General features: G+C 36.6%; 1 protein-coding gene across 10 annotated transcripts in view; it reads left to right on the forward strand.

Annotated features, from left to right (window-relative positions):
- Nucleotides 1-11,670, forward strand: part of ADD1 (adducin 1) — a 61,242-nt gene that overhangs the window by 29,263 nt on the left and 20,309 nt on the right. For all 10 annotated transcript variants that reach the window (XM_085059673.1, XM_085059679.1, XM_085059675.1 and 7 more), the window contains exons 2-9: nt 2,114-2,326; nt 3,587-3,749; nt 4,870-5,021; nt 8,235-8,315; nt 8,737-8,886; nt 9,847-9,990; nt 10,146-10,244; nt 10,640-10,816. In XM_085059673.1, coding sequence (XP_084915799.1) covers nt 2,132-2,326; nt 3,587-3,749; nt 4,870-5,021; nt 8,235-8,315; nt 8,737-8,886; nt 9,847-9,990; nt 10,146-10,244; nt 10,640-10,816 — 1,161 coding nt within the window. In that variant the 5' untranslated portion in view covers nt 2,114-2,131. The remainder of the gene's footprint in view (nt 1-2,113; nt 2,327-3,586; nt 3,750-4,869; nt 5,022-8,234; nt 8,316-8,736; nt 8,887-9,846; nt 9,991-10,145; nt 10,245-10,639; nt 10,817-11,670) is intronic.

Raw genomic sequence — 11,670 nt, forward strand, 5'->3', positions numbered from 1 at the left:
GAGTGCAGTATAAAGTCTGAACTGCTTGAGCCATTCTAGTTATCTTCATTTGTGGAGTTGGCCTTGTGCTATTTCTAAACTCCCTGATTTTTTTGATAAGCAGAGACTGGTGAAGTTAAGACTTTGATTGGGCCAAGTGAGCTGTTACTGTAAGAGAGTAAGGCACATGTTTGGGTCTGCAAACTTGTTTTTCAACAAAGCCCTGGATGTAGAGGCAGTAGTATAGCTGATAGAGCTCAGAAGGTTGTAAAAGGTGTTAGTGGGCCTTCAAAAGCATTTTCAAGGAAGGAAATGGCAAATGGTGCAGGCTGGAGGTTGGGTGGAGGAAGAGAACTTAGAAGGAGTGTATTAGGCATCTGAAGCTGCCAATGGGGAGGTGTCTACTTTGCTGTAACTTCACTTGCTTAAAATTTCCTAGGTATAATACCTTAAAAGATTTTCCTTGCAGATAAAAGCATTATTTCTTCATGCTTTACCCTCTATTTCTCCGTGGGTGAAGGAAAGCAAGCAATTGAAAAAAAAAAAGGTGTGCATATGAGCTCGGGAGAAGAAAATAATCAACTATGTTTAAAGTCTAAACTTTGAAATGAAATATTTTAAACACTGCAGAGGTGTCTTTGTGTGTTTATTTAGTAACTCAGTGGGTGGAAATGATTGAGCATTTAAGTGCTAACATAGATTTTCATTGTAGTATACTATTCTGCTGAGTCGAGGAAAATACTTTATTTTGCTTATTGTGTTCAGCTGTCTCAGTTCAGTGGTTTGTTCATTCTGATATAAGAAATGGGTTGGATTTTAAAGCTTCTTTCCTAATGTAAGAACTAAAGAGGATGAAATCTGCTAATTCTGAAGTCTTGAAGTAGATAATTTTCTTCATCACAACGATTTTGTTTAACATAATCTGCATTTCAAAATTTATGTAAACTTGCCTTTTCTGTGTGCATCCACATCTGAAGTGGTTTTAGCTAATAAGCATGCAAATAAATTACTAAGCAAATTAAAAGCAGTTTGAGATGAGTCCCTAAGACTAAAATCTAAAACCAGCAAAAGAATAGAGACATATGTAAAAGCTTACTAATTGAAGATGTGGATGATGAGTGATTACTTAAATTAATATATATACAGTCTTTTCTACTTAGTTGTAATTTGATATGTCAGATGACCAGGAACTGGAGGCTCAAAGTGTTGCAAGGGTGGCTTTATTGAACTGTCTTTATCAGTGGAAGACTTCAGAATTCTTCTGAGAAGAATTTTGGAATGAGGGTTGTAATTCTGTGCCCAGAAAACTGGGATAATGTTACACAAAGGAATTCTTGTGAGTGGAAGGAGGAGGTGTGTATGAGCAATACCGGCTGAGCTTTCAGTCTTTCTGGTGGATACAGGCAGTTGCTGACTACAACATGTAAAACTGAAAGGAACCCTGGCCAGGGAGTGGGGGCTGTGTGTGTCTGTGCTTTCCAGATTCCAAAAACCACATGCTAATGTAGTGGTGTGCATGTTATTAAATGGACCTAAAATAAATGTGGAAAGCACACCTCGGGTTGCAAGTCAGGATTTCTGAGTTTGTATCCAGAAATCTGTTGGCAGTCCAAGCATGTTTTGGTGGGGCTGATTCTTCATATTAATGGACATGTGTAAGATACTAATTCCAGTGATTATTTAATTTCTGATTTATTCAATATTATTTTTTGTATGTCTGCTTTAACTTTTTAAGAAAAATGAAAAGGCCAAAGCCCCAGACCAATGAGTTTAGACCTCATGTCTGGACATTCTGTCATTGTCTCTGAGAAGGTTTGAAGGACTTCTATGCTTCTGAAAATCAGGCTGGCCAGACGGCTTAAAGAAATTACTTTCATCAGAGCTCCCATATTAGTTTTGTGTTGCATTAATTTGTGTAGCATATTGGACTTTTCATATATGTTAATCTGCTTTTCTGTATATCTTGTATATAAAAATCCTTTTTCCTACTCTAGAACATTGCTATCCAGTTGCACAAACACAGTTTTTATGTTTGAGAAGACATACTAATTTTAGATGGATTTGAACTATTACTCTGAAAGTAGAAACACATATGAATGTCATAATTATTTCTCTTCTCCATCCTGCTTCATAGGTTCCTTAAAACTGTGCTATGAATGGTGACTCTGGTGTGGGGGTGGTGACTTCACCACCTCCAACAACAGCTCCTCATAAAGAGAGGTATTTTGATCGAGTTGATGAAAATAATCCAGAATATTTGAGAGAGAGAAATATGGCACCTGACCTTCGCCAGGATTTTAACATGATGGAACAGAAGAAGAGAGTCTCCATGATTCTTCAAAGCCCAGTAAGAAAAGAAAATGCTTAATCTTTAAAATGACAAATTTTATACCTTTATTTTCACTATCAGTACAGAATTGGAGAAGTTTGTGGCATCTTAGATCCAGTTCTTTTTTCTTGTTGGCCTTTCCTGATTTTTTTTTTTTTCTCACGCTATCTGTTTGAATTTTTATGATCTACTCACGAAGGAGCTCTTCAGTCTGGCTTTCAGAATTCTGTATAATCATCAACATTTTTTTTCATATTTTCCATTGAGTCCTTGTAAGACATTTTTTCACTGGTTTCACGTATTCATTTAAATGCAACATTTTTAGAAAGTAGCTTATGCAAGGCAGGTCTGGCCTGTACTCAGTTTGTCTTTTGGGATTTGGGCATATGAAATAGCTTTATATATCTCTTTCTGAAAAGGTGCACAATAATGAAGTATGAATGATTGACATTTAATATTGAAGATGTTCCCTTGGGCAAAAAGTACACAAACAAAATTTCTCTCATGACATTTGTTCCTTTTGTAATAACTAGTGGGTGACTTTAGATGCAAAACATTACATGACATAACTTCATTTGAAATAGGGATGTGGTGGTATGTTCACAATTTTTCTATTGAGTCAACCCATTTGACTGATGAAAATATTAATAAATCACTTGTTTAGAAAGTAATTACTTAATGATTACAGTACTTCTCTTTTGGTACAAATTCCAGTGTTCTTGTTAAAAGCAGGAGCTATCAGCAATAGTAAAAACTCTCTTGTGTTCTTCCTTCCAAGTTAAAATATATTTTAAAAAAACCAAACAAACCACAAAAAAACCCCAGGAAAGAATGTAAACAGCCCCTCATCTAAACAGGTTTTAAAAATTTATTGTTCATTGTTTTCTGTGTTCCTGGATGCCTTCTTGGCTCCCTGTTCACTGTGAGCCACAGTGACAAATTTTCTTTTCTGGTTCTGCTAATTTGCCTTTCACATTTTGTGTTCAAGTCAATTGTACATTCTCTTCCTTCCAGAAATTCACATTAGCAGGCTCAAAGACTTTTAGTGTTACTTGAAGAGAGAATGCTGGAATTTCCATAAAAAATCCCCAAGTGACTCATATCATTAGAGCTCTAGAGAGCAATTTTGGAGTTACGTTACGCACCCAGTAATTCTGCCCTGAGGTGTTTTTCAGTAGAGGTGTAGGATGGTTCCCTCAAAGTGCTAAAAAGAAGCTGTGTATGAAAGGCTGAAGTTCATTTAAACATGCATTACAACATGCAATGTCTTGTTACTAGGCCTTTTGTGAAGAATTGGAATCCATGATCCAGGAACAGTTTAAGAAGGGGAAGAACCCCACGGGTTTATTGGCTTTACAGCAGATTGCGGATTTCATGACAACACACGTACCAAATGTCTACCCTGCGGCACCTCAAGGCGGAATGGCTGCGTTAAACATGAGTGAGTGCCTTCAGTCATCAGGGCTGAACTCCTTTTTTCTTTTCTTGAAAGGTTTAAAATAAAGGCAGTGTGAATGAAATAAAAAGTACTATGAAGTTCAAATGCTATCCTGTTCTGCTCACACAAACGCTGAACACATGAAATGAATTTATTAGTTTCTAAATGCTACAGTGGTATGCAATGTGATTCATGTATATAATTTATATCAAAAGCTATTTTAAGGATGGTGTCTTAATTGAAAAATAAGCCTGATAAGTCAGTGCTATTAAAAATCTTAAATATTTAAATATTGCTAATTACCACATGGTTTGTCTGCAGGAAATTAACACTCATTAGTAGTCTGGTAACAGTGAAGGTCTTTAGAAACAAATTATTTTTGTCATTGAAATACTGTTTGCAGCTTTCTACCGTGAAGCTTTAGACAAGAAACATCAGCAAGCCAAGCAAAGAAGGAAAACAAAAGCCAGAATGTGTGAATGCATGTACACACAGGTTTTGTGTTAAGATAACATAAATCCTTGCCTTTGCTATAAAATATATCTTTAGTTTTGACTGTGTCATGGCCTGGTTCTGCTTTTTCACAGTTACTTTTAACCACATTTCTAATTGCACTGTAACTAGAACTACAGTATTTGTATTATTTACAATAATCTTTCTCTCTCTAGCTTGTACTTAATTTTTCCTTAAATGAACCTGTGTGCATCTTTGTAGCTGTGTAATTCTCCTTGTCAGGAAAACTTGTAGCTCAAAAAGTGGAGTATTTGGTGCTACATTTTTCTTTTAACAATGAAGAGGTATTTTACAAACAGTCATTAGTTTGAGAGAGGTAAAAATATTTTGCTAAGGAATGCACTCTCACCTTAGTGCTAATTTATAGTAGGGAAGGAAATGAATGCTGAGTCTACCAAAGCTAAATAACCTGGCTCAAGACTGTCATCATATTTGTGTTATATAAATTACTACATTACAGGAATGAAAATTTGCTATCTATTTCTTAGGTTAATATGTTCTTATAATCCAGTCAGAATAACCAGTGTAATAGTGGTGTGTGTTGCTAGGCTTGAGCTGATGCTGAATGCAACCTGCCTTGTGCTTTTTTTTAACCTCTTCTCCTCCTCAGGTCTTGGCATGGTAACACCAGTGAATGATCTGAGAGGGTCAGATTCCATCGCTTATGAAAAAGGGGAGAAGTTGTTACGATGTAAATTGGCAGCTTTCTACAGATTAGCGGATCTCTTTGGCTGGTCTCAGCTTATTTACAATCATATAACAGTGAGTATTGAATCAACAGATAACTGAACCAATTGTTTTAACATACAAGAGATTTGCTTCCCTCCCCTATGTGTCATTTTCTCTTTGTGTGTGAGAAGAGCAAAGTGGTATTGAAAGCAGTATAATAGTGAAGAGATTTGTCATTGCATCTCAGCTTGGATGTCAGCTACCACAGTCTGAATAGAGTCTTAAGAGAGTGTACATGAAAATTCTTAGGATGAAGTTAAGACTCCTGAAAGACTCAGTCTTTTAGTGTCTCAAATGCTTTGAATAATTGTATTTATTATTCTACAAGGTAATTTCTTAGTTTTCTTACTTTTTTTTGCTAAGTACTAAAATATCTTAGTCATTCAGTTGAATTTTATAGTTCAGGTACCAGCCTTTTTGATAAAGAAGCCATAGTATTTCTGAACATGAGCAAGCTCTGGGCTTAATGCAGCGTGCCAACCATTTTCCTTGTGACTGAGTAATCACTGGCATCCATAAAAATAATGACAAGGAGGTCAAATCAAGGAGGTTTTATACGCCAGAAGAATGATCAACATGATTCTCATGAGTAAACTCACAGCTGTGGTGTGTAGCCCTGTCAATTGTTGTCCTAACAGAGCTGAATTGTTTTTTATTCTACATAGTAGAGGTTGTCCTTTATGTATTTTCAGCTCTTGTAGTTGCAGTTGGAATGAAATATGATAATCTTATTTTCACTGCTTTTTGAAGGTTCAATGCATACTATTTGTGAACAGATGAACATGATAAATTATATGTGTAGGCATAGGATCAAGGCAGTATTGGTTAGATCGTTCGGTTCCTTTTGTAAGGGAACATATCCAACATAATGGTTCTTGTAAACAACTCTGTGCCACCCCCAGATTTTTCAGACGTGACAGGAGAATTGATTTTGTAAAAGGGACATTAATGCAACAAAAAGATTACTAGGCAAGCAGGTTTGGAAATGGCTTTCTAGTGTGAAGTTCAGCCCTGGGAGGGTTTGTACATTTAGATAAAAACATATATGTGATGAAGAGCAGCATATCAAGAGGAGGGGTTGAGGCAAGGGCATGTGGTTGGGGTGGAATGCCTCAAGTTTGCTTTCTTTGGGGAGGAGCACAAGGAATACACCAGTAGAGGTGGTACAAGTTGAGGTGGAAGACAATCAAAGCACTTTGAAAATGACATTCTGAAAATGTTTTAGACACTTCTGAATGGCAGAGGTACTGGAAAGCTCTTGGTTTGTATGCAGCAGTCCCAAGTCACAGTTCTGTATTTTACAAACTCTTCCAGTGAACAGCATTCTGAAAGGTGGCTGAAAGATATAATTTATCTTTGGAAGCTGATATAGAACAAGGTTATGTTTACTTAGTAGTACAAAGACACCCCTTTGGAATGTGGTGAATGCTACTACTTCATGCAGTGCTGGAGTTTGACTCCAGGTTTTCATTTTTTTTGAGTAAATGCTGTAATTACTGGGCGATTGCATTCAAGTTAAAAGCTTGTGCCAGTGCACTTGTGAAGTAAGAGAAAAGGTACATCAACCTTCTGTGAGGGTCATAAGCCTGTGTGTTAGAGGAGAATGGCATGTACTCTCATACCCTCACAATTCCTATCTGGGCATATCAGTGAGCTAGCTGGGTGGAATATTGTTGCTTTTTTTGAATCTTTATCAAGCACTGATAGTTACTGTATGTAGAATTGCTCAGACTGGTGCAGTCCTGATGCAGAAGCAGAATTACAGAGCATCAAGAGCTTTCATGCCAAGTATAATAATGTTGAGTACACTTGGGTACCTCCAGGGTTTTCATGTCAAGTGCAATAATACAGAGTAAACTTGGGTGCCTTCAGGGTCAGGCAGAATTTGAGATTAAAGGTTTACAGAAGGTACACATCATTCACCAGGTCTTGGTTTTGCTTTGAGGGCATGAGCTGTTTATTGGATCTAATCCTAAAGCAAAGTGGTTTGTGAGTCTTGCTGCTTGGTTGTCTTCCATGTGAGCTTTCTTATTAGCTTTTGGGGCATTTTGAATAATACCTGTTCTTTGTCTTGCATAAATAAGGAAGAGATTTTTGTAGATAATTTACACTTCTGTAATGGAGAGCTACTTTGGTGATTCATAAAAATATAGGTTAACTTCAACTCACTGCTTTAGTTTAAGGCTCTTATGCTGTAGCATCTCCCAGCTGGTTGTAAAGGAAACTAGATCTGTGCTAGAAGATTTTGCATGACTGCACAGCTACTTATTTTAGAATTTTTTTTTCCCTGCAGTAGAGCTATAGCAAGGTATATGTGTATTTAATGTTACAACTAGTAGAAAACATGAGGTAGAAGCAGCATAAAGTAGCTGCATCTCAGGGAAATGCAAAACTCATAAATAACTTTTAATTAAAAAAACCCAAACAACAACCAAACAAAAAACCCAAACCCACAACACAAACTACCCAAACACTGGGTAGACTCATAGCAAAGTAGGGAGTTGTCTCATGTGTCCAGTAAAACTTAGGAAGCCTATTAATTCACCATCAAGAAACATCTTAATTACCTAGATGTCCTGTACTTTCCATTGGAAAGACTTTTAAGAGATACATCCCAAGATGTGAATGCTTTGAAGCCAAAATTATTTTTGTATAATAAACTCCTGATTGTGTGAATGAGACTAGAGAGCAAAAACATAAGTGAAGGTCAGAATACTTGGTGGAAAATCTGCAAGTGTGCTGTACTGCTCACAGATGTCTCACAGGAAGCAGCACCAGTGATGAAACCCTTTGCAGCATCAAGATGTTGTAGATCTGTGGGCCAAATTCTTGTGTTTTCTTACAGCCTTCCATTTCATACCTTATGTCTTACTAGGCTAGAAATACAGTTGAAGTGTAAACTCATTCAACTAAAAAAAAATTACCTCTTTTCCCCCTTTCTCTCAGTATTATACCTTTTATCCTTAGAGGGTGAATTGTCATTATAACAGACTGTAAGGGGTTATTCAATTCCACCAATCTGAAGGACTCTGGCATATACCTGCCATCTGTTTCTGTTCAACATGAGTTAATTAACTGTGCTGGGCATTGATTAGCTGTTGTAGCATATATGAAAGTCATACTGTGTGTTGTAGGCATACTTGCTCATTCCATAATCAGGATGTAAAGTAACTTTAATGGTTTGGGCTCTTCTTGTATGCTTTAATAAAATTTTCTTAGTAAGTCTTACTCTTGTTTTATCCTTAGGCCAGAGTAAATTCTGAGCAAGAGCACTTCCTTATTGTACCTTTTGGACTCCTCTATAGTGAAGTCACTGCATCTAGTCTGGTAAGCAATTGCTAATTTTCATAGCTGTAAAATATTCATATATATATATATATATGAATATAGATGTCACTTTAAATTCTATCCTAGAGAATATTTTACTCTTGTGTAATATGTTTAGAATAATTTTATTGAACATGACAGGTTTTGGTACTGCTGTGGTATCTCAGAGAGATTTCTTTGCCCATGTTCACCACCAGGTGTCCTCCAGTTGATCTACCTGTAAAGAGGAGCTGGGTCATTTGGACAGTGAATCACATCATGCTCTTGAAAGCTGCTGGCTGTTGAGTCCAGCTTGTTGAGGGAAAATGTAGGCATTTCAGATATAAATGATGACACCTCGTTTTAGAGCCTCAGGGGTAGATGCTGAATTAAATCAAATTTTTTGACTCTTGATAATGAAAATAATTATTTTTATTCGCAGGTTAAAATCAATATTCAGGGAGATGTGGTTGATCGTGGAAGCACTAACTTGGGAGTAAACCAAGCTGGTTTTACATTGCACTCTGCAATTTATGCAGCTCGACCTGATGTCAAATGCATTGTCCATATCCACACACCGGCAGGAGCAGCGGTAAGCTTGTGTCTGGGTTTGTAATCTGTCCTGTTTCTCCACCCCTCCCAAAGGGAAAATAGGTGGCTCCCCTTAATCATAGATTTGCTTCCCTTTTGGAGAGCAGGAAGCCCTTAAGTCTGTCTTCAAATATGGCTCTGTTTGAATCAGTCAGATCCTCCTTATTGGGTTGTTACCTGAATGATCAGATAGTAAATTGAGTTCTATCAATGGAAAATATGGATTTCATATATGTGTGTCCTTTACCACAAAAGGCTAGATCTTTTGACAGTGAGTCATAAAAGCTTGAGCATATTTTAGTGGTTTTGTAAAGTACAGTTTATCAAGTTTTGATTAAATATTTGAAACTTTCCCAATATCTCTCTTTGGCGTAACTGATTACAAGTCAGTTCTAGCTCTCTGGAAAGTTTTGAGAGAATGACTCTCAGTGTTCACATTCTGATGTTTTTTGTTTTTTTTATGAATTGATTAATCAGATTAATACAATCATTTTAAGGATAAATGATCAAATTCCTAAAATTGTGAGTTCTAGAGTAGCTTTTAAAAAATATTCTTTAACTTCACCTGCAGTGCTGCAGAATTATCTATGTCACAGAAGTTCTTCTTTTGACATGGGAGCAGGGGGGGTAATAACTAAATGGAGTGAAAGGAATGAAGGATGCAGTTGATTTGGGGTTTTGGTAGTTTTTTGGGGTTTTTTTCCTGAGTCTTTTTATATTGATGTTGCTGTCATAGAAAAATAGCCATGTGAAGACAAACCCAAAATGAATGTGACTTTTGTATCCAGTTCAAAAGTTATCAAAAATAGAGGCTTTAAGGATGGGAGTATAAGACCACAATGTATGCATCTGTAGAGATTGATTAATACAATACATAAAAATATATTTTTATTATAATTCTCAACAGTGTATTTTTCACTTTTCTGTTGCAAGAAATTAAGTCTGTTTTAATATTTCTCAGGTTTCTGCAATGAAATGTGGTCTCTTGCCAATTTCACCTGAAGCACTTTCTCTAGGGGAAGTAGCTTATCATGACTACCATGGTATTTTAGTGGATGATGAAGAAAAGGTGGTTATTCAGAAAAATTTGGGACCTAAAAGCAAGGTCAGTATTTACATCTAAAATTAAAAAAAAAAGGAGGGGGGGCAGTGTGTGTGTGACAGGTATGTTCTTTAATCAGTAGCAAATGTTCTTTAATCAAGAGCAAGAAAATATTTGGCATTAATACTGCTGTTAAATTTCTTTCAATGTCTCTTTAGGTCCTTATTCTCAGAAACCATGGTTTAGTATCAGTTGGAGAGACTGTTGAGGAAGCTTTCTACTATATTCATAACCTAGTGCTTGCCTGTGAGATCCAAGTAAGAACTTTAATATGTTTTGTAATAATACAGTCTGCTATATTAACCTCCAAACAGATTAATAATTGCATACTTTACTGGTTAAACCTGATCTAAACTAACACAATGATGGGTGATATCACTGTGTTGTGGGAGTACATCCAAAATATTGGTTTCACTGACAATATTCCCATATTATATCAAAACCATCAATTTTATATATGCTGCCCATTAAAACAGGTATTTTCAAAGACTTAAGACAACTTTTATACAAGCATATTAATTTACAAGCATATTAATTTATCTAGCTTTAAAATGAAGTAGATTTCTTCTGGGTTTGTGCCAAGTTTTTGGGGGTTTTCTGGTTGTTTTCACCCTATCTCCCACAAGAAGCTTAAAGATGGTTTGTTTTTAAGGTACGTACCCTGGCCAGTGCAGGTGGACCTGACAACTTAGTGCTTCTTGATCCTGGGAAGTATAAAGCCAAGTCTCGTTCCCCTGAGTCTCCAGCAGGTGAGGGTACTGTCTCCCATCCAAAATGGCAGATTGGAGAACAGGAGTTTGAAGCTCTTATGCGAATGCTTGATAATCTGGTAAGGCAGGCCTTTTTGTCTGATTTTTCATATGATAATGTATAAAATAATGTAAAGCTGCATGTAATTGGGATAGTTTATACAGTCTGCAGCCTGCTCTTTCCCAAGGATTGGAGACAACATGAAAAGCATCAGGTGTCCTTTGTACAGAGTGTAAAGATAGCAGATTTACTTCTTATTCATAATCTGATTGTTATTGGTGAGATCAGAGCAGATCTCGTGGGATTTGGCACTTCCAACTTAGAGTACTATGGTGCTTGCACTCAATCTGAATTTTCCCCTCTGTACCCATCCCCTCCCAAAATGTGTAGAACTGTTAAAGTCTTATCAGGTGTGGTGTCCAGCATAATTTGACTTTGTGAGGCTCACAAGTACCTAGAAGAGCTTAAAAGACAGACTTCAAATAAATAAAAGCCTTCAGGTGAAATGGTTTCAGTAAGATCCCATCGGTAACAAATGACCAGCTACCAACATTTACTATCAAGCTTCAGTGGGAAAGATGTGGCTGAGGACAGCAGACTCCTTGTATCTGACTGGTAGCTTTGGTAGATTCAGTTGGATTTCAGTTTCTCCAGGAAATACCAGTTTTATGTTTCTTACTGCAAATAGAAAGCATGATCATAAGAGAAATGGCATTGTACTCATTAGGAATGTAGGACTAGAAAGGAGCTTTCAGTCATACAATATAGACCCTTAATGTTATGATTAGCCACATATGGTATTGGGAAGTTAATTATATTAGGTGGTAGATAATTACTCAAGATGCATTTTCATTATTAAAAGTTGGAGCAGAGCCCAAGTAAGGCCTCAGCAGTGCTTAATGCATGAAAACTCCAAAGAAAGCTAAGTGTGCA

The sequence above is a fragment of the Lichenostomus cassidix genome, chromosome 4 (genome assembly GCF_008360975.1).
Source record: "Lichenostomus cassidix isolate B80296 chromosome 4, HeHo_3.0, whole genome shotgun sequence".
In the NCBI taxonomy this organism is placed as follows: Eukaryota; Metazoa; Chordata; class Aves; order Passeriformes; family Meliphagidae; genus Lichenostomus; species Lichenostomus cassidix.